Below are 25,974 nucleotides of genomic sequence, written 5' to 3' on the forward strand. Positions count from 1 at the left end.
TAACAGGGCAGTCCCCGAGGACGGGCGTTGCACGCAGGGGCACACGTGCACTCCACGATTTAATTAACAGAGAAAACGCCGAACGTTGGAGAGGAATTGTTTTTCCCGAGCAGGACTATGTATTACCTACTTTAAGCACAGCCCTGTTCATGCATATGCAATGTTCTCCACAAACACCGCACGTGGTGCGGGAAACAATCCCGTAAATGAGGATGCGAAAGGAGGTCACTAATTCTCCCGGAATATCTCCGGGATGCAGGCGCGGCGGCCCCGCACGCGATCCGTGCCCACCGCGGGGTCCCGGCGCTGCCCGCCCGGCTGTGCCAGCGCCGCCCGCCCTGACCCACTTTCCCGCAGCATTTCTGCATAGCGACAGAGGTCCGAGCAGGACAAGTGTCACCTCCCAGCCCACGGGATTCTCCGTTCCCTACGGCTTCCACTGCAAGGATGTGCCCAGCATTTACACGCAGGCACACACGAGCACTCGGCACTGCACATAAATGTAAGTAAACACAGAAGTGCCAGGAAGAGAAGGAATTACAACAACAAAATCCCGTTCTTGTTTGCAGACTATTCCTCTGAAGTAGGCACAGGGCTATGACAGCGGCTACATGACTATCCATCTCATGGATCCTCCCTGGAAGAAGCCTGGCAGTTCCATTCTGGCCAAAGCTCTTTTAAAGGGACTTTGCTCATTTCTGGCTGGTCTGAGCACTCCTGTTGCCCCGAACCAATCCTGCCCTTTCCCTTCCACCAAAAGGAATCCTAATGCACTGAGCCACCCAGAAAATTACAATTCCTTCATTACTCCCAGCCAAAGCTCTGACACTATGAGGAAATGCATTTTCCCACTCCAAGCCCCTCACACCTCTCGTACTGTCCTATTTCCAACTCTCTCAGTCCCTATGGAATTACAGTGTATTGACTGCAGATGCACTGGCAGTTCTGATGTCATCTCAAGGCTTTTTCTTTTTTATTTTTTTTCCTAGGTGAAGCATGTATATTTCCTCTGTTCTGAAATTTTGTGCTGAAACTATAACAAGCCAAAAATCTCTTCAATGGGAAATTTCACAAGCAGAGGATTATGACTTCAGCTCCAGAATAAGCAGCAGGAGCAGATGGAACTCTTCAGAAACAATGATTCCATTTTCATGCAAATTTCCTTAGTAGTTAAAAAAAGACGAGGAAGAAAAAAAACCACCAAGATATCAGAATGGTTTCTAAATGGAAGGTTTTTGAATGATGCTAAAAGCAAAGGGCTGGTAGCTCTCCACAATCCCAAGCATTTTAGCAGCAGCCAGTGGAAAAAAAAACCATGACGAACTAAACCCAGACTCCATCCCCTCTCAGAGTCAGGATAAGGGAAAGGGAAAATGGAGTGAGAGTGTATTTTAGTTTTTATGATTTTCAACATCCTCGGTTTTGTGCTAATGCACACTTCAGAGCTAATTCTTATGCTCTTTAGGAGCACAGGCTTCATTCATGAAGCAGCATGACAAAAATTCTTTATCCACTTGATGACTACAGAAGGTGACAGGCACCGAGGCGCAGCAGCCACGGGGACCCTGTCGAGTGCTAACCTGCAGCGCTGCCCCTCGAGCACAGCGCTCCCCTGATTGCAGCAGCACACACATGCATTTTTCATAGCCCAAATGTGGAAACCCAGCCAATTCTTTTGTTATTAATACTGGCAGCATACCCTAAACAACAAATAATGCACAGAGTTAGCAGACCCCATTTCTGGCTCTTCTACTGACTTCTTACTCAGTTTTGGTCTTGTGCCTTCCTTTTGCCCTTGTGTTTACTCCTCAAGTGAGACAACTCAAGCTATTCCCTCGCTCCCAGAGTGGTGAGGACAACAGGCTTTGCACACCACGGAGTGGGACTGCCTCTGTGCCACACCACAGAACCAACCACTGTCCTGCTGTGCACACAGAACACACATTCATGGTAGGAACTGGAACTCTTCAGAAGGCCCAGGGAATTCTACTTTTACAGGCTGCTCCTTTAAACTGAGATTTTAAAGTCGAGAGGAAATGACATGCACAGAGGAGTGGGGATGCAACCAGCTGCTGTTTGTCCCTGCCTCCCCTGCACGTTGGACCAGGGGAATGCTGCAGCCAGGTCTCTCTCCTGTGCAGCATCCAGGTGCCAGCACAGAGCTGCTGCCACTGGGCAGCTCCGGCCCCAGCGACGGTTCCTTTGGATCACTCTCTCCAAATCCAACTGTCCTTCCTGGCACAGTCTTTCCCTGATGCTGCTCCTGATGTTTTGCAATGAGGTTTCATAATTGCCTATCAATTCTATCAAACAATTCTATCAAACAATTTCTATCTCACTCGGTTTCACATTGATTTTTTAAATTAGTTTTATCCTGCCTTTTCCATGCAAAAGCAATATAAAGTTGGTTTCAAATAAGGCTACAAAGAGTGTTACAGGCTTCTGAGCCATGTGTTCAATACCAAGAATACTTCTGTTTAATCCCATTCTACCTACACTTATCCCTTTCATCATGTCACTGGCCAAATCTTTTCACTTTGAATTTGCTCTCAAACTGAATCTCCTTCCTTCCTCATCTAGTTAGATGGATTTAAGCAATGACAGCTACTGAAAGGACAGAGCACAGACAAAATAACCTCAAAAATGGGCTCAACAAGCTCTTCCTTGCTTACTTCTGAGCAGAAGGATGTAAAGAAACAATTTCCTCGGTTAATCCTTCTTTGACCCAAATTAACTTTTTCCAAACTATTTTCTTAAATAATTTGTTTTACAGTCTTGCCTGAATAAACTCGGCAATAGACATGTCTCAGTTGCCCAAGGAAAGGAAGAGAACAGCAGCGGGGAGGGATAAAAAGATAATTTGGCTGGTCCAACCAGTGCAGTGCCGCACTGGTTAGGGTGGTGGAAGAGGGGAGGTTCAGATTAACACTCTGGATTTCTCTTTATTTCTCAATAAAGATGACATGGGGGAGAAGAAGACACATATCCTATCCTTTAAGCCCCCACATGTTCACGTGCTGGCCTTTGAGGTATGAAGAGAAACGAGACCCATCTGCCCCAGGTCTCGCCTGTCTGGGTCAGCACATTGAATCTGAGCAAACTCACTGGAAGGTTCTTCTTTCCTCCTCCCCCTGACTGCAGGACGAAAACTGCCAGAAAGACTCAAGAATAATTGGGAGAAGCACAAGGGAGCACCAGCATTGCCTCTCCTTTAGCTGCCTCAACAGACCTCCATTGTTTTTCCCTTTTGACTTGGGTAAATTTTATGCAGCAAAATCTAACACCAAGCTGGTGACAGTACTGTAAAATGTCTGAAGGGCTGAAAACTGGGTCGACCCCCACCTCCTGCCCCCAGCCCCATCACCACTGACAGGGTCCTGCAGGGCCCAGCTCTGGCTTGGAGGAGCAGCCGTGGCACAACGGCCGCAGTGCCCTTGCCTGGGGAACTTGTTCTCCACGGCTGCTCCAGCACTTCACTTCCCAATAGGAAATGATGTTTTCCACAGACTTAGTGAAACACGGTTCTAATTTAGTAATTGCAGTGTACATCCAACTGAACAGGACCTGGTGTTTGGAGAATGAGAGCAATAGAATTAGGACGAGCCTCAAAACACTCCAGCAACTCAGCCATTTGAAGATCACCTCTGATGTGGGGACAGAAAGAGGCACCTGGAGACTGGCATGTGGTTGTGTTTATACACTGTGCCAAAACACTGTTCCCTTTTCTAGACCCTAACGTTCCATACTGAGGACTTTTATATTATTTCTGCAAATATTAAAATGGGATCCGTAGCCATTCAGATGCCTTGTAAAGCCCATATTACCCTCAAACACCCTCTTAAGGTTTCATCTTTTATCTTTCATCAACAGGATCAGAGATGATGTGTGTTTTTGAGTCAGAAGCACATTCATAACCCAGCAAGCACCAGAACGTGTATTTTAACAGCAGCATCAACTACATTTCAGTAGAATCACTAAAATCCCCAAGTGACTTGAGAAGTGAAAGATAATCTTTGAAAGAGGAGGCAGAGGAAGCTGTCTGGGAACTGGAAAAGTTACCAGACTGGTCATTACGGGCAGAATGGACAGCAGATATGAGTTATCTCCTTCACACTCATGACAAGGAGGTGGGAACCTCTTCATCCCCATCAATAGCAGCTGCATGGCACTGATATAAGCCTGGGTCACTATTAAAGCAGCATGTCAAGCTTTTTTTTTTCTTTTTCTTTCCAAACTGCTTCCTTTTGGACGAGCTCCATGTAACTGTCATTTGCTTTCTCATTTCATTTTCATTTTCCATCTATGCATTCATCCAGCCCTTGAGGGGGAATTCTACAGAAATCCCTGTCAAGAACGCCCACAAGGGCCTTCTGACCCACCCCCTCACTGCTCTGCATCCCTGCCAGTGACATCACGGCACGTCCAAAAAACTCAACAAACCCAAGTTCATTTTGACCAGCAAAAGGGCAGAGACCGCTGGGACACTTTCCATTCCACCGTCACCTGTGGCTGCCCCAGTGTGTGTGCACTGTTCCAGGGCACTGGGGCTGCTGGGCCACCAAAGCAGAGGAACCCAGAACCACCAGTAACAGCTACTGAAAGCATTTAACAACAGCAAAACACATGTAGTGCTAAAAAGAACCTGCCCTATGGTGCAGGACTGTAGGTTGGAAGGGACCTCAGGAGCCACCCAGTCCAACCTCCCCTCCAAGGAGGGTGTCCACTGCTTTGATCTGCCCGTGTCAAAATGTTCTCAGAGAAGAAAGAAAGGTCAGTGACTGAAAACAATGAGAGAAAGGTGACTAAGAAACCTGGAAGAGATTGAGGTGAGAAAATAGAGCATGGACATTACTTCTCCACACTTCTCAGCCTCGGGTTCCCTCTGAAAACACTCGACAAAAGCAAAGTTAGTGTACCTCTGTGTGATTCTGGACACATCCCAGTGTCTTGTTTCACTGTTCCAGCATCGTTAGAGGATACAAACAAGTTCGTGGGAGCAGCTTTGAGCTTTGTCAGTCTCAAACCACCGAAACTAGCAAGGTAGTGGAGTTCATTCATCCTCAGGTGGCCTCATTGAGAACGTGCTTAAAGGCGTTTTATTTCTGTCCTGCCAAACAAACGGCAATGTGCTTCTTGCTGTGCTAGAAAGTGGAAGGGAAACAAAACCGTGTGGAAAATCCCCTCGATGTTACGTGTGGTTCAGGGCAGCTTTGCCCATGGGTTTGGGGGGGGGTGTCCCTCCAGCCGCCCCAGAGGGGATACCCGCGGGGTTTTCCAGCACCCCCGCGTTCCTCGAAGGCGCTGGAGCCGCTCTGTGACACATCTTAGGAGTCTTTAAGTGCGACCACGAAGCGGCCTCGCGCCGTTCCCGGCCTTGCCCGTAACCCAGTTTCCTGGTGGCCCGGAACGCCCGGGCATAACCCGGTCGGGGCTCGGGAGTCGGCGGAACCAGGCCCCGCCGCCGCCCGCCGGGCCGGCTGACAGCCCCGCGGCGGGGCCGCCGGGCGGGGCCGGGGCGGGGCCGGGCCCGTGGAGGGGCCGGGCGGGCACGCGGGGCCCCGCGCGGTGCGGGGGGCAGGTGTGGGGCTTTGGCCCCTCAGCCCGGCCCCTCGGCCCCGGCCCCGAACGGCCCCGGCCCCTCCGCCGGCCCCGAACGGCCCCGGCCCCGCGCCCGCCGGGGGGGCGGGACGGGCCCTCCGGGGCGCGCGCGCGGCCCAATCAGGAGCCGGCCCCGCGCCCGCGCGGCCAATGGGCGCGGCGGCGGCGCGCACGTGACCGGGCGCGCGGCCGCCCGTCAGCGGGCGCTATAAAGCGGGGCGGGGGCGCGGGCGCGGCGGCCGCGGGGGCTCGGCGGGTCCGGCCGCCTTCCCGCCCCGCCCGCACCGCGACGGGGCCGCCGCTCCGCCTCGGCAGCCGCCGGGCCGCCCGCAACTTGGGGGAGAGCCAGCCCAGCGCCGAGCCGTGCCCGGGAGCGCCCCGCCAGGTAAGGCGTTAATCCGAGTGCCGCCGGGCCGGGGGGAGCCGCCGGGGGGGCGGGGGTCGCGCTGCGCCCCGACCCGCCGCCGGGGCTTTTTTTTTATTATTTATATTTTATTCTTCCAGTCTCATTTCTGCACGTGCTCCTTTGTTCTCCAACAGAAGCGCTTTTTTTTTTTTTTTATGTGTACACAGATATATATGTTATATCCGCTAATGTAACGCAGCTGGAGCAGCCGCTCCCCGCCGGTACCGGGGGAGGGGGGAACGGGCAGCACCCCCCCTTTATTCCCTCCTCCCCCGGTGAAGAAGCAGAAACTCGAGCGATTCCGCGGCGCCGAAGTTGCTCGCGGGTGCGGGTCGGTAACCAGACACGCGTGTCGCCCGAGGGCTGGCGGGGAGGAACTGAGCCAGACGGGGACACAAAGGAGGGGGGCAGCCCCAGACACGCCGTCCCCGCCCCGCGGCGGCAGCGCCCGGCACCGCCGAGCCCCGGGCGGGGACGGCGAGAGGGAGACGAGCCCCCGGACCCCCTTTTGTCTGGCCCCGGTGGCACCTGCGGGGGCGAGCGCTCGGCCGCCCCGCCCGCGGACACTATCGCGACCGGCGACAGCTTAGCGACAGTTGTGGTGGTGGGAGAGGGCTGAGACAGCCCCGGTGTCGGGGGTCTCGTTCTGAGGCCGCGCGGGGCTTGATTCCATCAGCCTCACGTTAATTACCAAAACCACTGAAAATACAAAAAAACTGCAATAAAATGAGCCCCCACGTGCAGTATTCCTCCAATTCTTGCTCTGTCATACCCGATATTTTTCTTATCGTAACTTGTTCTAAAAGAAATTTAACACATTTGCTCTCAGACTGTCGGTAGTGATTAACTGTGACGCTTGCAATGGACTCTGTATACAACATCTAGAAGAAATCTAACGTCTTTGCCCCTCCAGACCATCTGCAGTGATTTACTGTGACGCTCACAATAGGCTCTGTATAAGATATCTAAAAGAAATTTGACTTATTTTCCCCCCAGACCCTCTGCAGTGATTAGCTGTGACACTTGGGCTCTGTGCACGATAAAAGGTGGTCAATGTACACTTAAAAATCTGGCATTGTCTAAGAAAATAATTTTCATAAACTTTTCCTATCGTTTTCTCAGCAAAAACAGCCCATTATGAAAGCTCTGAGTAGAATTCCTCCACAAGTTCGGAAAGTTGAGAAGGGGATGATTTACCCTCCTTGTTTTGTCCAGGAATGCAAGATAGCAGATTTTAAGAGTTAATAAGTATTAAAAGCCACGAGGAGCATTAAAAGTGTGTTTCCAAGCGGTGTGCTCCCCGCAGCCGCGGCGCAGAGCAGCCGGGCAGCGCCTGCAGCTCCACGCAGAGCAGAGGTTATTCACATGGCTGTTCGAGAAACTCCATTCATATCTCTGACTACCTGGATTTGAATAGAAACCAGACAGCAATTCTTTGGTCCCAGCCACTATTCGCCCCGCTGGACAATAGAGATTTGTTAGCACACAGGCACAAGCCCTGGGACACAAAGCTGGAGGCAGCAGAGATAGGGGCTTCACTGCACAGGAAATTACAGCTTTTGATGCACTGTTGGCAGGTCTGTCGGTTCAGAACAGCAACATGCCTGTGCCATGTTTAAGAGCTCCTGACTGCCATTTTTAACCACCTAGAATGTCATAAAAGCTTTATTGTCGCAGTACATAAAATCATGAAGTCCATATGGTTACTTTTCAGCTGCCCCGGGTCTGGAAGGCAGAAGTATGATCTGGCTGGAGAATTTAATTTGGGGAGTGTGGGGAGGGGGAAATTAAAAGAATTTGAGGACTAGAAAACCTCAAAGTGTTTATAAAAGCAGAGATTTGTTACCGAGGCAGCTGATGTCTAGCTTGAGATGGGGTGGTGTTCTAATAGATTTGTTTTAGTGGTGGCTGTAAGAGGATGAGGCTGGACAGCTGATTTCATCCTAAAAGGTTCAGTAAATTTACTCCATGCAGCTCCAGCACCAGCTGTGGAGGAGGACATCGCTCAGTTGTGTCAACTTGGCAAACACCAAAATAAATAAGAAAACCCAAAGCGCTCAGTGTCTGGTACCTCCCATTTCCCCTGCTTTCCCCCCAGTCTGGAGTTAAAATGAGAACTGCTCGGAGACTGGGCTTTAATCCGCTGATTGGAGCCAATGAGCAGAAATTATTGAGATTAGAAACCCAACCAGCGGGTTTTATTAGCTGAGAAGCCAACCCCTCGCTGTGCGCGGCGCCGTGGCCGGGGCAATCCTCACCCAAGGAGCAGGAGGCTTGGGGCTGGTCCTCCTCATTTTTTTTGTATTTTTCCATAAATCGTCCCTCCTCTACCACCTTAGTGCCACATAAAACACCTGGACCCATGGGATTTTAAGACTCTTAGAATTCTCCCAGGCACACAGTGTCAGGGTGTCTCTAGGTGGGAGCGTTGCTGTGACCGCAGTGGGAATGGGATGACTTGGCTCTTCTTCACCCGGGAAAAACAATGAAAGTGAGAGTTGTATATTGCATTTGGGAAATGTGTGTGTTTGTTATGAGCAGCAGAGATACAAAGCATCATAGAATACAGAAACAAACGCTGGGCTGTTTGCGTCCATATTAAGCACGTTTTATCAATGCAATCGTGAGCTCGGGAAAAGGGGAAGAATTTTAAAGTGAGGAAGGTCCATTTTCCAGGGTGTTTGGGAGACACCTGGGAAGAGCGGTGCTGATGCTCTGCACCAGCCCTTGAGACAGATGATGGACTTGCTTCCACTGCTCCTTTGAGCAATGTAGGACAAAAAAAGGCTGGATGACTAAACCAACACACTGTTAAAAAAGGTGCTACTTGTATGATTAACAAACACCCGCTCATGTGAGGGGCTAGCTCATAGAATTTTCAGCTGCTATATCAGAACATTAGAAATACAAATATGAATGTAAATACTTTTCACGGGAGTCAGTTTTGTCTGAGCAATTATATAATTTCCTTGAATTCTCCTCCTGATGGAGTACAATGGCTTGGGTGTATTACTTCTCAGTAAAACTTAGGTGATAAGAATCGGGCTAGATTACAATCAAGCTATTTTGATTTTACTTTCTTGCTGGTACTGACAAACCCACAAGGACCTAGCTAAAATAAGCCTTTGGACAAAAATATTATTATTTTAAATAAATGTAAGGATATTGATGGCTTTATCTACAAAGCACTTTTAGATGAAATTCCACGGTATTCTTAAAATACAGCAACTTTTCTGTTACCTGTAAGACTGCTAATTCACCTAGACGCTGATTTTAAAACCTACCCCTTGAAAATGCTGCCTAAAAAAAAATGCGCTGAAAAGTTAAATTCTGTCCTTGCAATTGCATTGTAAGAGTTTGAGTACCTGTTAAGGAGATAGTTTTGAATGGAAACCAGAACATTATAGGTTGGCAAAAAGAACTGCCTAATCAAAACAGTCACAAGAGGAATGTCTGGGCATAACCTGCCCCTGACAACATCCACAGACTCAGCCTGGACACGGGAATAATCCCATCAGGCACATAAGAAAAGGATGTTGATGGCTCTTCTTATGTGGTCAGGGTTTATTTAAACTGCACATAGAAATAACAGATAATTCCAAAGTCAGTTTTCTCAACTCCAGTTATGGCTGTTCCAAGGGAAAGCTTAAAAAGCCTGGACCACTAACAGCCTTGGAAGTTGCAGTGTATAATCCCGCCAGTAAAATACAGTATTGCATTACAGGCTTGGTTGCCAATAAAAATGTGTCAGGTATGCTGAGATCTCACAATAGACTTGGCAATTTAACAAAAAATGTGGAATCCTAAGAATTTCATTTTATCTTAATAATAGCCAGCAGATGCTGTAATCGTTTCAAACCCACAGCATTGATTAATGGCACTCAACAGTTTCAAATGTTAAGAACTCAAAAGACAACAATTGGGTGTTTTGATGTTAAGGGTAACATGGAAGCATGTGTTTCCCTAAGAAGCACCATGGACATACAGACTGGTGACATCACCTTTTCAAACAGACTTCAGTCATTCCTGCTCTCCCTGTTCTGCCTGAGAGTAGCTCAAACCATCTGCAGCTGCCCTGAGCTGTAACACAAAGAAATGAACCCAACTGCCAGGAATGACTGGGTAAAACTGCACATTTCCATGTGCCGACTGCTGCATCTCAACCCCAAGACCCCTCCTGCATGAGCTGTTAATTGTGCCACCTAAATACACACGTGCGTGAATGAATATTGCAGGGAGCCTGGGATGGGAATTCTGCCACCCGTAGCAGGTCCCTTTCCACCATTCCTACTTTGGGATCCTACCCAGTTTGGGTTACTCAGACCTGTGGTTAACCCGTGTTTCCCTCGGAAAGGCCAGACAGTCTGGGCTGCGATGCCAAGCTGTGATTAAGGGCAGGGGAACGCGGCGGGCGGGCTGGACGGGCACGCGGAGCGGGAACGTGCCCGCCCAGGGCGCTGCCCTCGGCTCACACGAGGCTGCTCTGCAGCACAGCTCCAGCTGCTCTGGCACACGGGTGACAGGGGCCGTGTGCTCTGGTGTGGCTCCAGCCCAGGCACGGTGAGCCCCGTGGTGACACAGCCACTGCCTGTCCAGTACAGGCACATTGAAACCGAACGGGGCCAGCAAGCCATAGGTTATCCATGTTATCCATCCCAAACATTCCAGCAATACGGGGACTGATTCTTAACTTGCTAACCTAAATCAGTTTATAGTTTTCTTGAAAAACACCTTGTCATATGAGTGTTCGAGGCTTTCCTACTTCTTTTCTTTTAGGCTTTGACCATAATTATTTTAGCACAAGAGTGCCTGTCCCTCTCCTCTGGTGTGCCATCCGCAGTGCCTCTGTAAATAACGCTGCACCTCGAGCCTGGTGTCATGACCAAAAAGGATCCATCTGGGCTATGAGCAGAGGTGGTCAGGGTTTCACCACACTCTGCAATTCCCAGTCTCCCATATTTACATTTCCAGCTGCACGCACGCAGTGCCCCGGAGTGGCAGCAGCTCCATTTACATAACCAGAGCTGGGTACCCGGGGGCTCGTGCTGAGCTGAGCCCCCCAGTCCGGGCAGGGAGAGCTCCCACCTCACCAGAGAACGCTGGACCTGCACAGGAGAGGCTGGGGGGAGTCCAACAGGGCGTTACAGAGTGTGGGTATGCGGGGACATAAAACCCTCCCCTGGAACTGGGCATAATGAATGGCTCTTGGTAGTCAGATTTATTTCTTTAGGTGGAGCCTCAAATTCAGATTTTTAAGATGATCAACACGTTTGCAGACAAGGTTCACCTTAAAAAGATTCCTAGTTATAAAACAGAATGCGTTCAAGTTTGCCATATATTTTTTTTCTGCTAAAGATTTAAATATCATGTGGCTTTAGCTTTCTTTCTGTTCACTGAATATCAAGGTCAATTAGGAATGATGTCTGGCTAGTACTCTCAGAGCAGATTAGACAGTTGCATCAAAAACTAGGACCATGTATAGGTCATCTGTTACTGTGACCTAGATTTCTGAGAATCTGTTCAATTTGTTTTATTGAAAATGTGGTCCTCTCTCAGTTCTGTTTCTCATAGCAAACCTCTCTGTAATAGCAAAAAATAGCTTTATTAGATACTTACAGACATTGCTTACTACTTCTGCTAAGACACAAAGAAAATCAAATCCATGCAGCAGACCTGTGCCTGTCATCCATTTAATTTTAAAATAACTTAAGGTTCTGAAAGGCTTATGCCTTATAATCTAAAGCATTTGGTCCACATGCCAAATACTAAGCAATCTGAAATACATAATAGCTTAGCTGCAGCTTTGTTTGCCCTATTTAATTCATTTTTTACCCTCAGTAACCAGTGGGTAGATGCAATATTTCCACAGTCTACTTTGGAAAAGAAGAACATACAGAAATATTTGAGTGAGCCTGTTTTGTTTGTATCTGTGTGAGCTTTGTGGTGCCCAGGGAGGAGAGCTGGTGTGGATTGCCCAGATCCAGACGTCCCTCCCAGACCCACCTGTTTACTGAGGATAAGGATGGTGCCATCTGAATCCTGACACTTTACAGCACATCCACCTATGCCTGCTGGGTTGTCATTCTGAAACCACATAAAAGCAGATTTCCATTTGGAACATTTTATGACAAATTTCCTCTCACAGCTCTTAACTGTTCCGGTAGAAACCAATTACTGGAACAGAGATTGTGCAAACCCCCCTCTTGTTGGTGTAAGTATTGGGAGAGGGAAGGGCAGAAGGTGCATCTTAAAATATTAGAAACTATTTTCAAACACCAATGAGTTCAGTGCTAAAACTCTAAAAATATTGAAGTGATTGCAGAACCCACAATCCAAAGACCAGACCTGGGCATTATCATCATCATCAGTCTCTGTGGCTCATCATGTTGGGGTACAGAGCACATCTGGAACACTTGTGCTCTCATGACACCCCAGGACAAAAGGCTGGTAATACGATCAAACAGCAGGAGAAGGGACACCAAAAAAAAAAAGAAAAAATGCCAACAGATTGAGATTCACAAATTAAAATCTGCAGTACATCCCTCCCTCATACATCGTACTTAGGAAATCTGTTTCCATTTTTTCAAAATTCTAAAGCCAGTTCTACCAACTCATCTGAATTTTATACTACTTTCATATTCAAACTTTTATGTGCATCTCACAGCACACTGGGACCAATTTATTTTATAGGCAAGATAAAACCCGGCAATATTTGGGTGACGTTATCCAAAGATCATTCTTCTAAATGAACATAAGTACATTTTCTCCTTTTTGTTTCACATGATGGCTGCATTTAAATAGGCTAAATGTATAATTCAGAGAAGAATGGCTGAGTCCTGCTCACCTGGGGGTCATATCCACATCCATCCAATATTTAAAAGCACACAAAAGCAAAGAAATTAAATATATAAGAGGCGGGGGAGGAAGTCTTTCTTCCAACAGAATATTTGCCTGGTAACCAGATAGAAGAGACCGCCTCTTTTTTTTTCCCCCAAATCACAGTTAGTTGTTCTACAAGAGTCTTTGAAGACACTTCTATTTTAAATTTTAACACCTGAAGAACATTTAAAGATGTGCTGCTCTGGCTGAGCCACACACAGAGCAATGGGAGGGAAGTCCCACAGAAACATGGTTGAAACTCTGAAGCCAGTGCTGTGTGATCAAGGCAGATTCAGATCATTTGTAAACAAGGCTGAATGAATTTGGTGTGAAAATGGGAACAAACAGCAACAAGACACAGTGGAAATCCATCCGTCTGGGGATGGGACCACGTGCAGGGCGTGACAATGTGTTTCCCTGACAGCACAGACATCGAGGCTTTGTGGCACCTGCCGTGGCTGGATGGGAGTGACCACAGCCAGGAGATGGGAGCCAAGATCCTGCAGAGGTTCAGGGAGGTCAGCACTTGCTCTGTGTGGCACCCGTTCAGCTCACGAGGAAGACACGCTCGTGGAAAGAATAACGCTGGGAAGGGATGAGAAATCTCATAACCTCTGGGAGGAGGAGGAGGATGGAGAGGATGGATCCTCACCTGTTTTTTTCCTGCTCATTACAATGTCATAGTAATGTCATTTTCTTTGCTTCAGTTATTTACAGTTATTGGAAGTAAAATCTTTATTGCACTGAGCGTATCATGAAATGGAGTCTGACAAGATGGCAACGTAAAACTGACCTGGAGGTGCCACACTGCCAAAACTGAGCCAAAAAGTGAGATTCTACAGGTTTTTCTTTTGAGGAGAACTCCAAATCTTGAAGTCTAACAGATGAGAATTGCTGGATTATAAAGCTGAAAAACAGGAACTAATTATCATTTACACATCTCAGAAGCAATAACAAGGGCATCACTCTGACCTTAGGGACCAGCAGGAGAACCCACGGTGCTTCCTGCCCTCCCTGCCCTGGCAGAGACTGGCTAAGTCCAGCTCGTTCCAACCTCAGCACAACAAGGCAATTCCCTGCAAAAGAAGAACTAATTTTTGTGAAGACTGTCAGACTGATGACTCTGCCAGCAATCTCTAAAATGCTAAAAGGCAGAAAACAATCTCTCGGTAACAGAATCATCTGCAGTTAGGATCATCTCTCTCCTTCCCGAAACCGAGGCACAGGAACTATGCCTGAATTCACAGCTGATGGGAAATCTTTTGATCTTCACAGACACAGAGTTACCAGCCAAGAACAGTGAGGATCTTCTGAAGAAGCACTTATCCTAAATTCAAACCACCACAACGAATGTAACGTGGCCTGGGTGTGGAGCAGTGCAGTACTGCAGTGGTGGAGAACTGTGAGCATGTTTAATACAGCAGAAGAGACAATGTTATTTATATCTCCCAAAGCTGCTTACCCAGTGTCAGATGTGCCAGGGCATAGTGCAACTGCAGGAATCCATCAGGAGGACACCTGAGATTCCTCTCCATTAAAAGTGATGGATCTAACACAGCCAATCATCTTCATGGCAACAAATGTTCTCTTAAAAGATGGGATAAAAGTTCACAGGGAAGCTGTGCAAATTCATGAAGAGAAAAAGGCATTCCTGGTGACTGAAGGCACAGAAGCCTGTCTCCAGAAGTCTCTGTGTGTTGAAAAACGTCTGGAAGACAGGAGATGATTAGCAGGAAATGTGTGAGCTTCTCCTCCTTGTATCCTTCTCCAAACATCCATTAGCCACTGGTTTGACTGTATTTTAAGAGTCAGAACTGCTTTATTGATTGCAGCCAACAGCTGCAATTCAAAAGTGGTCCCAAACATCAAGGTAGTTTTTCCCAACAAAGACAATTTCTGAAGTTGTGTGAAATGGGATGGTGACACCATTACTGAGACATCCGGGGCCGAGGTCAGTTCTGTTCCCTGCAGCTGCAGGTACAAACAGCTCACAAATGCAGCCTCCTCCAAACCCATCCCTGATGGGTCTGCTCAGAACAACATCCCTTGCACCACCCTTGGGGTGCTGGGAAGCTCTTACAGTCCTGAAGAAGCTCCTTATCCCCTCCCCAGCCCACCCGGCTGAGACTGCACTCAGCCTTCAGGAAATATGGTGTAGAGGCAGGCAGGGCTCGAGTCATCGTGTGTCCCATCCCTTCCCTTGCACAGAAACAATTCTGGAGACAGGACAGCGAGCTGGAGTCTAATCCAAGGTGATCACTGCTGAGTAAGTAGGTCAGCAAGGAAGCTCCTGCCCATGGTCATGTCTTCCAGCCCCCACCGCCCTTCTCACTACAAGCAAATGTGACAAACACTTCCTTTAGCAGGTTACAGGAGATGGAGGGTTTGATTCTGAGGGCTTGCACGTGTGTTCTAGAGAGATAAAACAAGTTGTGCTTAAAAAATACAACTATTTCACCATTTTAATGGCTCAGAAAGAGTTCAGTAAGGCGCTTAAAAAAATACATGGCATCTCATTACTCAGCCTGGGTTGTCAGGTTGCAGATGCTGACTAGCTCACTCACAAATGCCTTATTTTAAAATATTATCATGTTTGGCAAAACCAAAATAATTTTGCTTTTCTGCTAAAATGACTTGCTGAGCCTTAGTCTAATATTTTTCAAGAATAAGGAGTGTCTAGTATAATTTTGTTGCAAAATCACATCCCTGTTGGTCAAAAAAGTTTCCCAGTCCTTCATATGCTCTTGAAAGAGAAGTTCATACCTCGAGTTTCTGAAGAGCCATTTTTCCCTGCTGACACCTACTGCCAAGGTTCTTCTTCCCCCCTGTGAAGACAGACCCATTCCCAAGCCCAGGGCAGGGTTGCTGTGCTCTAACTGGCTCATTTGTGCAGGTAAAGATATTAACAGACAGGACAGAACTCCTGAGCCTTCGCTGTTTCACCTCAGAGAACTCTATTTTACTGGTGACAGTCTTTCTGATTATTTAATTACTCTTCACTCATCCTCTCAGAAACCTGTTCAGCTCAGAGATGTCTTTAGGGCAGCCTGTGCCAGAACTGGATAAAGTATCATTTCAGCAATTTCAGGAGAACTAAATGCAGAGGCACCAGCCTCTGTTCCTGTTCAATATTTCATTGTTTGCACAGTAGTAAGACTCAGATTGTGCACACACATGCAGTTAATTATCTCCATGGCAAGTACTGCTTCATGCAGCCGAGTCCTTTATCCTCACACATGGTCTGTATTCCTTGTTCCCAAACATGTAACTTTGCATTTGACTGTACTAAAGCGTTCATTTACACTTGATTTATCTAGAGATCCAAATTTGTGTCACTTTTCTGTCTAAAAAAAACCCCAAATCTGCTAAAATGGGATACTCCATTTCTCCCAGGCCAGTAACCTCGATGCTTTAGGACGTGGCCAACAGTCACTCCAAGGCTGCGCCAACTGGATCAAGTTCCCACTTGGAATTGCACTGAGACCTCCCTGTTTGTCATTTGTTAATCCTTTTAACATTTGCCACAGCAAATTTGTATCATACCAGTTTAAATTGTCATTTGGTATTAAGTCAAACACCTTACAGAAGTCTAGGGTATGATGCATCCACAAGCAAGCTTGTCAACTCAGAATGAGATCAAAAGAACTTGATAAGTCCTCCATAAATCACTGGAAACTGGTATTAACAGCATTTCTCTCAGGTCCCAGAAGAGCTCTGCATTTATTTTCTCTATGATCACCACCACAGCACTACGTCCTAAAGGGGCAAATGGAACAGACTGGAAACTTTGTGCCCTGATTTCCTGTAGTCCCAAGACTTGTCAACTGTCAGACCAAGGAATTTTTGGACAGTTAAAAATAATCTCCTGTGCTAATTGTAGAAGACTGCTGAATCTGAAGTGTTTGGCCATGGCATTGCTACTTAAACACCCGAATTTCAATGAAACAGCAATAACTAAAATTACTGCCAGCAGTTCCATCCTTGTGTCTCCCCAGGGTGTATTTGTGTGCTTACCCTGATGAAGTCATTTACCTTGATAAAGAAAACACATTTTTATATTACAGTTAAAGCTTGTTCCAGGACAAAGCAAATGTGCTTGCACATGGCATTTACATGGATGCTCCAGGCAGGCAGTGAGACACTGTCATGTGCTGAGCAGAGTCTTGGCCCCGATTTCCATCCCTGGGGTCACACACCTCCCTTGTGAGAGTCACAGCTACAGCACAGGGGGTGGGAGAGAAAGGGAAGCTGCTTTACTACCAGATGCATATGTTAAATTTATTTAGTGATACTTCAGGGCAGTGCTGCTGGGATTCCTGCCCTGCTATAAATAAAAGCCTTATTGTGAGGAGCTAATAGAATGATTGAATTAGGGTGTAAGAATTGTTCAGGCGCCGTAAATACCCAGAGCACCAGAAACATCCACAAAATTAACTAAATCCTGTCCTCATACTCGAGTTACCAGGTTTAACCTCTGTGTTTCAGGGTTTGTATGCAGATTTTGAGGAAACCATTTTCTTTGTACAGAAATCCACTCTCTCCACTGTAAGTTGAAAGAAAACCCCGCATGCTCTGAATGTACAATATTTTCATTGTAAAGCTCTAGGCAGCAGTCACTGCCTCCCTGACTGGTGCCATTACACTGGTGAGCTCACAGGGATCCCAGTTTACAAGGCATTCCACGCACAGAACTAACAGAGTCGGGCTTTAAGGGACCCCTGCCCCATGGCCCCCTGCCTCCAGCATCTGGAGAGGGTGTCAGCTCCACCTAATGCTGTTTTCCTGACAGAAAATAATAATTAAGCAATAACAATAGAGGTGGCAGCTGTCAGCTCTGGGCTGTTTTTGGTGCTTCCTAAGCAAAAGAAGTCTGAGAGGAAGGTATGTTAAGGTTCAGTGCAGACTGTAACTTTTGGAGTGTGCCTTGCACATATTGCCCACTTAGTGTTTCCAGAGAACTGTTTTATCATTTCGGAATCTGTCCAAAAATCCAGCTTGATGGAGAGCTTTGAACTTTGCAAGGGGGAAGGAGTGTACAGCCAGGATATAGAAATAACATGTACAGTTTGTTTTTAACATTCAGAAGAAATTCAAGCTCTAAAATCACGAAACGAGAAGATGAAAGTTACCGCCTCGAAGGTCAGTGGAGGTATAAAAGAAGGAAGAAGTAGTGAACTGAGAAAAAAGCCTCTCTCACAATGTAGTTTAAATATAAACACACTGTTTTAGTTTGTTAAAACCAAAATTTCATGCTTCACTTGAACTCAGTTTCCTTGATTTATGTTATACCCACCACATGTAGTCACCCTCCGCTCTGGGACACTCCTGAGGCTTAACACTCAAGGCTGAGCACTGCTTGTGATTAATTCAAATTGTCTTTGTTCTTTCCACCAGCTCCTACTCCAAAAGACGGCAAGAAAAAGGTGAGACTAATTTTCGGAGAATTCTTTTGATTTTCAGTATCAGTTGATGTTTAATGATACCATTAAAATCAATCAGTTTAAGTGCAGACTACAGCCTGTATTCCTGGAGCGAGATTGCTTCAAGTACTTTATGAGACAATACACTTACTGTTAAGTTACATGTATTAGCTCAGGATATTCAGAGAGACACTTACCATCCCTACAACAAGAGAAAATACTCCGAATTTAAAGCAACTCTCCGGAATTTAAGCTGTAAATTATCCCCATGGACTCTGTAGGCTCCACTTCAGTCACAGTAAATTTATTTCAGATACAGCAGCAGATTTAATTTTTAACAAACAAACTGCAAATAATTCCTCTCTCAAACCACGCAAGCCAGGTGGAAAAGGTGGAGATAATTAGATCCAATATAGAGACTTAAAGAGAATAAATCCCATTTTCCTCTTTTCAGGGGAAAGAAGAGAGGGGACAGGAGCTGTAGAAATACAGAGACAAAGATTATGCACTCTGTTAAGAAGTAGGTCCCCTGCTCTCACTTCTGTTGGTTTAAAGTTATAGGTGCCCCCATAACTTTATTATTTTTTAAGTGAACTTTATAAAGGAATCTGAATCAGTATAAACACCCTTAGTTGCAGCTATTGAGAATATGAATATCCACAGGAGGAAAGGCTTTTCCACAACTGCAATTCTGAGACATTCAAAGCTGTTTTAAGGAACACTAAGTCAACTCAGCATCCATAACCAGTGTTACACTTCTGCAATTCATTAGTCCTTGTGGTTCCATTTCGTAATTAAAATACTTTGCAGTTTAAGACTTTACAATAAAGAATGTGCAGTCCTCAGCAGTGTTTCCACTGCCAGTCTATGGAAAACATATGCATGGAAAATATGTACAGTGCATGTATACAGCCATCTTTGGATAGCTTCAGTGAACATTCAACGCTGTCGGTGAGTTTGAGAACTAGAAAAAACCATCGACCGTTGACTGTACCTTGAGGTTTATCACAAACCCTCTGTTGAATGGAAAGCCTGAACCTTCAGAGATTTCACATGTGGTTGCCATTAACAGGTCATGATTTACAGATTATATTAAGAGCTACGGAGGTTGAGTTTTTCCAGTTCTACTTTCTCTAAAAGTGAATTGGTGCATAAGAAATGTTTGTTTTCCCTTAAAAAAAAAATCAAAACTTTATACTAGAGCAGAATTTCCACAGAACAGAGTCTGAGAGCAGTGGAAGGTTTTGTATGGGCAGCACAAAAGCAGGAACATATCCGCACCATATGGTACACTTGGAAACAAATCTGAGCGCGGTGTATGTTCAAAATAGCAGAATACAGGGCCAGATCAGGAGGGAAACCTCGTTTCCATTTGGGCTGGCAACTTGAGCTTCGCTGGAAAAAGCTTTGGAATGTCAGTTCATGTGCTCGCAGGAACCTGCGCTCGATTTCAGCAGCTGCTCACCGGGAACGCCGGGCAGGGACCGGCTCCCTCCCGGCTCCCTCCCGGCCGGGCCCAGCTGCTCCCGCGGCTCCGGCTGTCGCTTCCCAGCCAGGCAAGCAAGGAAACACCCTTCCTTTGAAAGGAACGGAAAGCCAAGGACTGGGGCACCTCAGTGGTACCATCGTGGAACCTTCTCCACCCCAGCTGGGGGATCAGGGGTAGGACTGTGGGCTCTGAGAGCCTGTGCCTTCGGAGGGTGCAGGCACTTGTTTTGCCCCCACGGCACTGCAGGACCCATGAAACACCAAAAGGATGTGCCAGGGAATGTTGTCTTGAGCTGCTCTAGGAGATCTTGTAACATCCATCCTTCTGCTTCTCTATACAGTCACAGATGGGCAGGATTAACAAAAGAGATACCTGTCTGAGGCCCAAGAGAAAGCACAGGCTGTTCAAACTTAAGGCTGTTCCCTCCAAGCACACCTGGCATCTTTATGTGTGTCTATCAGATGACCCAGGGGCATCAAACAGGCCTTTGTGTCAGTAGAAAGGGGTGCAGCTGGTAGTCACCTCCACCATCAGAGCCTTCCTGCCATCCAGGAGGTCTGACAAATCCTGAACCACGCAGAGTTCAGCATCTGAAGCAGCTGCTCAAAGTGATGAACCACTTGTCAAGAGCAGTGGGTACCTCAGTGATGGTGGTGGGGTGGTGGTTCTTTCAACAGCCAAGCAGCAGCCTCAGGGAGGACATGACAAATGCTCTCAAGCAGGATGTCTCATGCTGGTGTACTGTGAATACTCCTGGGATGAGGCCCAACCCTCACGGAGTTAGAAAACATTGTGCTTCTAAAGAATTCTCAGAAAATAATTTAAATGCAAGAATAGGGAAAGTTCAGTGAATGTGCCATTTTCAAGCCCTTGGTGTATGCAGAGTCGAGAGCCATAAACTTCAAACCAGGTGTTCCCAGCTGCAAAAATCTGTAGTAGAAGTGGATTAACCAAGCAAAAATAATCACCTTTACAAAAAAAAAAAAAAAAAAAAGGTGATTTATGTTACTTTTAAGGTAGTTTCTCAAGAAGATTCTACTGCTCTCCCAGTCAAAGTGTGCTTGCCAGAGCCACCAAGACTCTGAGGAGCCCTGAAATAGCTCTATGTCCCGAGGTCAAGATGACTGCAAAGGGACTGTTCCCTGTGACAACACTCTCCCAGCAGAGCAGCATCTTCAGCACCTCATGGCTGCAATCAACATTCATTGCTGTCGGTGGGTTTTCATTTCTATCAACTCACTGATCAATGAATGCAAACTGCGGACCAGCCAGCCAAGGACCAGCCTCCTACAGCCAAGGACCAGCCTCCTACAGCCTGGCCAGTTTTCTGGCAAGAAAAGCAACAGTTTTGCCAAAGAAGTGCTTAAATCCAAGTTCTGCCTCCCAAAACCATGTAAGGCAGGTCTAGGGCTGTGCCATTATCCCACCAGAGAGGTTCAGGACGTGTCATCCAGCTCCTTCATGAGCAAGTATGAGTGCTAAAAGCATTATGTAACTTAAGAACTGCACAGGGATTCTTAAAGGGGCAGAACAGGTGAGGAACTAACTCAATTTTAATAAAAGTTACGCCCAGCTGGTAAATATCTCACTTTCAGTAAAGTGTAAACCTACAGGTTTACCTGGTTATAGGAAATGAAACTTCCTCCTAAGTGAGCCCAGCTATGGAACAGCACTGGGTCCTACAAAGTGACCAGTGAGATGAGAAAGGACTGAGGCTGTGGGGCTTTGGATTGACAGGGCAGGAATGGGACAGAGCAAGGCAGAAAATAGGCACTGATTTAAGGTGCTGCTGCAGAGAACATTCTCCATGGCTGGGGTGGGCAGGGCCAACTTTGATTATAGTGGAAGGGTTCAGGAGCTGGGGCTGACTGCCCGGGGCAGGCAGGGCCCCTCCTGCCCTGCAGCCGTGCAGGGAGGAGCACACACGTCTGTCTGCAGGACAGACAGAACTGACACTGCCTTGAGACAGAAGAGCAACCTCTCAAGCTGCCCTCCAAGTATTTTTTAATGACTGGCATGACATAGCTGTGCCCAGGAATGCCACTGTGGCTGGGCTGTGCAATGCAGTAAAGGCAGGAGGCCCCTGTGCTGCCCCCACACTCTGAGGAGGGGCCACTCAGACCAGGGATGGTGGACCCCTTCTGCTCAGCAGTGGTATCACTCAATTCCCTGTGCAGTAAAGGGTCCAAGCACTTCTCTTATGCCTTGTTTCCTCCTCCAGTTGTTTACAGGCTTATTGTGAAGCAGCCTGTTGAGGCACGCTGTGCTGATATCCCACAGGAGCCATCTCCCTCAGCTCGCTGTACAGTTCAAGTCAGAACAACTCACTAATGACTTTTAAACTCCAGTTTGGTGAATATTCAAAATAAATCTGTGTGCTTGTTCTGCTAAAAGACTTGAACTTGTTCAATCTTATGCAGGAACAACACCGAGTTCAACAGTTACGCACTCACAGACTGAACTTTGCAAAAGTGGAGCTTTAGGAAAAAAATCTCCCCTCTCCCTGAGCCTGACAGTGAAGGGCTCTGTTCAGTCACCCAAAGCGAGCACTTCCACCGACACCCTGGGTAAGTGTGGTGCTTTGATAGAGGGAATTTACTACAGTAATGTAACAGTGAGCAGCCCAGAAGCACGGCTGCCAAATTGTTTTAACATTATCAAAACGAGAATGACTCATTTTTTATGCAGTTTGACATTTTGCCTTTGAAATCTCAGATTTTTCAGCATGCTTGGCAGGCTCCCTCGGAAGTGAGAGTGCACAATTTGGATTTTTTCCAGCGACATCTTACATGATGTACAAGAAAGTACTTGTGCGTTATTTTAAACAGACATTTCAGCCAACTGGTTTCCCCCACGTACACTTGTATGAAAGTACAAAATACAGAAATCCCGACAGAGGTGTTCATCTCTACTGCAAGGACATGTGAAAATAATTCACTGCAATTACTCTAAGACATTTCAGACAAACAGGGAAAACTACAGTAAAGGGGCCATCACCCTGTTTGCCTGCACAACGAGCCAAAGGCTTCAGCAGACACTCCACAGATCTTAAAGACTCTGGATGCACAAATAAGCTTAAGAATTCATTTTCCTACTCTGCTTTAAAAAAATCCTCCGGATTTTTTTTTTTTTTTTGCTTTAATCATGTTTGGTAATGAGACAGCAAGGGAAAAAAACTTACTAAGAGAAGACAAGTTAGCAGACATGTTCAGAATGTTTTTAAATCCATGCTTGGGAAGTTTTAGATGTTTGTGGCACCAACTGTTCACTCCCTACCAGAGCCACCCCCCACAGATCCGCCTGCCCCGGAGCACATCAGGGTGATGCTGAGCACCAGCACGTTCAGTGCTGCCAATGCAGGCGTGGGACAGCTGGGGCTGGAGAGGTCTGGGATCTGCCCCAGCAGGAATTGCCAGGGCTCATCTCTCCATCCTGGAGGCTCCAGCAGGCCTTCCAGCACTTCAGGGACCCCGCTGCCTACCAGGTGCCCACCAGCACCAATGGGGAGATCGAAAGACAGGGAGACATCAAAAGAACTCAAGGAGCTCGGTTTATTTAGTTTATCAAAAGTTTATATAAAGATCTTCATAGGGAACAGATGTTTGACAAGCATTTTTCAGTTTAGCAAAAGATAACACATGAAAGCTGTGGCTAGACAAACTCAGAGCAGCAATAACATACAGTTGTTTAAGGGGAAAAGAAGGTCATTCAGTTCATATTGGACAGCTTTGCTCTTAGTATTGGCAGATACATTCTGCTGGGAGAATACTGTGGAAAATTCAGTTTTGTTTTAATTCCCTTTAATGCAGGAGAGGCCTGAATGCAGTAAATCTGAGCTATGTCAGCCACAAAGGCTCAACAGAATATTAGCCAATATATCAATATAAACTACACATCTCTAAATGACAAATTATTCTACATATGCATGTGGAATTATCTGTTTCCACATAAAAATGATCAACGGCATGAAAACCTGACTAGATGCCTACCAAGGTGTGTTTTATTAATCAACAGGCAAATAACTGCAGAGACATTTACAACTGGGAGCCTGCCATACCTGCATTCCACACAGCTGTTCTCATGGCAAAGGAGAACAGCTCCACATATTCCCACTGTAGGGGAACCACAGTTCTCCCAAGTTCCCCAGTAGAAGTGCAAGTCCACCAGCATGATGGCACATGGAAGGGACAATGTCCTGGCTCTGGAGGGCTTTTAGCAGCTTGAACATCTGAGCATTATTTCTGAAATGAGCTGTCTGTTTGAAATTGCAGATTTGAAAAATCCACAGGGTTCCCAAACAGTGAGATGAGAAGCTGCCCTGAGTGAGGGGTGTGCAGAGGCTCAGCCCTCTGTTAAGGACACGGTTTCCCAGTCCCACCAGTCTGACAAGGGCCTGTTGCCATCTAGTGGATTCCATGGACTGGTCCCTCTGCACAGCAAAGGCCACTAGATGGAGCGTTAAGAAGGAATTCTGAATTCCTGTTTTTCAGGTGTCCAGCAGCTCAGATTTTCAAAGTCTCAGAAAGTTACAGGCCCAGAATTACTGTGAAATTGCAGAGGATTCCACCAACTGCTCTCAGTTCCATGAGACATTCCAAGCTCTACCTTTCCGAGTTTAATACTGAAACACCACAGATAATACTTCCCTGTCAACAGAATTTACCATCACCTCAGGGGTTTATATCCCTCACATACAAGCATCTACTTCATTGAGATACCTCTGGTGACAAAGGATCTTACACAACCTGCATTCTGCTGGTGGAAATAATCACATACAGACCTGGTCTGTGCTACTTTTGTGAAAAATACCTCATCAGCTCTCAGCTATGGGAAACTCCACTTCCATGAGTAAGCATTAGCTCTAAAACTTCTCGAAGCTACTATGGAGTATCAGTTCACATCTTTGGATTATCTCAGAATGAGAAATTCCACCTTATCATGTGGCAAGAAAAGGGGTACTTACTGCCCATGGAGTTCATAGGGAGGACAGGAGAGGAGGAACTCATCTGCTCCACATCTGTAGCTAATGGGAAAGTGAAAATGAGAAAGATGTGATGTGCATGTTACCAAGAAGTTTTTATTTTGAAAACTTTCATTTACACTTAAATTGAATATGCTTGTCTTTGGTCACCTGAGGAAGCTGCTTTAGAAGCAGGTAGTTTTTAACAGCATCAGCCTTCCCTCTTTCAAGATATGTCTATCTCATCCACGTTATCTACAGATGTACTTTTCCAAGCATTTGTACTGGTAATCTGTAATTTGTGATGGTTTGAGAGTGTCAATTCAGAACAACTTCCAGCACAAAAATTCTGGATTACATCAGCTTTAAACTGCATTCAGACCATTACTGTGGAATGAAAAGACATGATGATCTCCCATCTGTGTCCAGTGCACTTTTAAAAGATTCCAGATAGGAAGAGAGATCCTCTTCCAAAGGGAGGCAAAATGCTGGTATTTGATCTGGAGCAGCATCAAAAACAAGTGTTTTTAAACACAAGACACTCCAAAGCCTTATTTTCTAACAGCTGAAAGAAGAAACAGAACTTCCTGCCTGTGTTTGCCAGTGAAAAACCCCAAAGTCAGAATGTGATCCAAACCAAATGCCAGATGCCCTCTGTGTTTTGGGAAGGATCCACCTTTCCAGGACCCAAACCAGGAAAGACCTATCTTCCAGTAACAGGGTCAGCTTTAACCCAAGATTAGGTAAACCAAAGATACATTCTTTGGGGCTTGATCTCTGTGAAAAGACCACAACCCCTCTCAGCACATCACCACAAACACCGAAGTCAAGCAGATCAGTCCCTCTTCATCACTTTGGTGCTGGCAGATCCCACATAATTATATATTCTGTAACTCCTGTTTAGCTTTAAGACCCAGTAAATGCACACTACAAGTTACATTCCTAACCACAGAACACAGCCCCAGAAGCACAGCTCCAGCCCACAGCCAGGCTGTGCTGCCAGCCCAAATCCTGCCTTTCACATTCCTGCAATTCCCATTTCTCTGGCAGGAGGCAGTTCCCCGAGGATCACTGTTTACACTGAAAAGTGCAAAGTTCTGCTCTAATTAGGCAAACCACAAACAAATGTAAACACTTCAGCAGACCATTTTTACAGAACGTGAGAGCAGACACAGCACCACAGTGACTTAATCCTCCCGCCGTGCCTTCCCACCTCTCCGAG

General features: G+C 46.5%; 1 protein-coding gene and 1 long non-coding RNA gene across 4 annotated transcripts in view; one reads left to right on the plus strand and one right to left on the minus strand.

Annotated features, from left to right (window-relative positions):
* Positions 1-25,974, minus strand: part of NR6A1 (nuclear receptor subfamily 6 group A member 1) — a 75,816-nt gene that overhangs the window by 38,240 nt on the left and 11,602 nt on the right. The window contains exon 2 of one of the 3 annotated variants that reach the window (XM_017810187.1): positions 24,756-24,815. In XM_017810187.1, coding sequence (XP_017665676.1) covers positions 24,756-24,798 — 43 coding nt within the window. In that variant the 5' untranslated portion in view covers positions 24,799-24,815. Of the gene's footprint in view, positions 1-4,916; positions 5,346-24,755; positions 24,816-25,974 lie in introns of those variants that run through there. The other 2 variants (XM_017810184.1, XM_017810183.1) reach the window with 2 other exon arrangements.
* Positions 5,914-7,072, plus strand: LOC108495003. Its single transcript, XR_001874003.1, has 2 exons — positions 5,914-5,983; positions 6,172-7,072. It is a non-coding gene; the product is annotated as an uncharacterized LOC108495003 (long non-coding RNA).

The sequence above is a fragment of the Lepidothrix coronata genome, unplaced genomic scaffold (genome assembly GCF_001604755.1).
Source record: "Lepidothrix coronata isolate B3197 unplaced genomic scaffold, Lepidothrix_coronata-1.0 Scaffold28, whole genome shotgun sequence".
In the NCBI taxonomy this organism is placed as follows: Eukaryota; Metazoa; Chordata; class Aves; order Passeriformes; family Pipridae; genus Lepidothrix; species Lepidothrix coronata.